This window comes from Sphaeroforma arctica (genome assembly GCF_001186125.1).
Source record: "Sphaeroforma arctica JP610 unplaced genomic scaffold supercont1.3608, whole genome shotgun sequence".
NCBI lineage: Eukaryota > Ichthyosporea > Ichthyophonida > Sphaeroforma > Sphaeroforma arctica.
The window spans coordinates 1,313-3,255 of record NW_014036950.1 but is presented as its reverse complement, the minus strand read 5'-3'; the positions used below and the strand labels follow the sequence as shown (position 1 = coordinate 3,255).

At 44.0% G+C, this 1,943-nt stretch overlaps 1 protein-coding gene across 1 annotated transcript in view; it reads left to right on the top strand.

The window, feature by feature from the left end:
• Window positions 1-306: 306 nt before the first annotated feature.
• The window catches only part of SARC_13695 (hypothetical protein), a gene marked incomplete at both ends in the record, with an annotated part of 2,817 nt that continues 1,180 nt past the window's right edge, over window positions 307-1,943 (top strand). The window contains 2 exons of the mRNA XM_014292175.1: window positions 307-1,060; window positions 1,624-1,732. Coding sequence (XP_014147650.1) covers window positions 307-1,060; window positions 1,624-1,732 — 863 coding nt within the window. The remainder of the gene's footprint in view (window positions 1,061-1,623; window positions 1,733-1,943) is intronic.

Genomic DNA, 1,943 nt, shown 5'->3' with positions numbered 1-1,943 from the left:
AATGTATGTATGTACGTATGTATGTATGTATGTATGTATGTATGTATGTATGTATGTATGTATGTATATATATATGTATGTATGTATGTATGTATGTATGTAAGTATGTATGTCTGTAAGTATGCATGTATGTAGTATGTAGGTATGTTTGTATGTATGTATGTATGTATGTATGTATGTATGTATTTATGCATTTATCTATGTTTGTAGTGTATTGTATTGTATTCGACTCATATTTCTTACCTAGAGATATATTGAAAATTTCATTACATTAATCCACCCCCCCTCATCTCCTGTTTATTCATCACAGACCAAGCGGGCGGCAAACTCGTCACGCCGCCTACAAGCACACGCCAAAACACTGCCGTACACGACCAACCCAACACACACACCTCATGTACCAAGAAGCAGGAGAATAAGGGGGCCAAGGGTCTGCTGAGCTACTTCCAGCCGGCACAGACATCTAATAGTGAAACACCCCAGGCAGGAGCTGACAAGCCCAGCAGTAGTACCAGAAATATTAGTACCAATAGCGGTACGCATACCGGGATGGGTACGGGGGAGGGTAGGTATGCGGGTCAGGGTACTGGGAACAACAGTCGGGGCGGAAACAGCCGGGGCAGTACGAGTACTTACGCGCTGAACCGAAACAATAGCGGCACAAGCAACCCTAGCACCACCACTACCACTACCACCAACACCAGCACCAACATCACCAACAACAACAACGGTGATATTACTGGCCATGGCATGAGCAATCAGAACCAGGCCAGGCATATCATCAACCTAGTGGATGGTTGTCATGGTCCTGTGACGGGGTTCAGCGCAGCCGCACCCCCGCCCAAACGCCCACGAACGGCCGGGGGAGGCAAGCCTGCGAGTAGTGTCGAGCAGACGGACGTTAAGATAACACAGGCCAAGTCACCGACCCAAGTATTGGAGCGAAAGGGTACCGGAATAGAGCCCCAGAAACGAAACGGGACGGGGGTTGGTGCGGATGAGAGGCGATGGAATGAGGACCGGGATGAGCTACATGCACATGAGATGAATTCACGAGCAGGTGAGGATGTCTGGGCGTTGTATGGACTTTGACGGGTGGCAGGGTTTGGCATAGGACAGTGTAGTTGGATGTCTCAGTGCTTTAACGGGAGGTAGGGTTTGGCATAGAACAGTGTAGTTGGATGTCTCAGTGCTTTAACGGGTGGTAGGGTTTGGCATAGAACAGTGTTGTTGGATGTCTGAGTGTCTCGTTTGTGCTGATCGTGCGGTTGATCGAATGATGGTCCACGCACTTGTTGTTCAGAGGTAAAGGACCACCCCACCCGTCCCCCACAGACTTCGTGGTAGTTGCGACACGCCTGAGCCTGTAGTATGAAGATGTTGATTTGGAATAGCTTGCAGTATCTATCTCGCCACAAGAACCATCGTGCAAACCTTCGCAGCCTTCCATCTCCGCTTATACAGTGCACATAGGAAGTCATCAGTACTGAAATCATTCGTGGGAATACACACATATACGTGCACGTATACTGGTTGTGTAGGTGTGATTTTGTATGTAGATATGCGCTTCTCACCTTCTAGTGTACAAATGCGTATACGTTTATTCGATATTGTTCGTCACAGTGGCAGAGGTCACACAGCAACTCAGTGAGGCAACGAAGGACTTGGAGAGGCAGAAACGTGAGAATGCCAAACTGATACGCAACGGATTAGACCTGACCATGAAGAACAGGTACGAGCATCACAAGTATGGTATATCTGACTATTCGTAGCGATATATATATATATATAATATGTATATATATATTAATATATATATGTATATATATATATGTATATGCATTATTATATATATATATATATATATATATATATATATATATATATATATATATATATATATATATATATATATNATATATAATAATAATAATAATAATAAT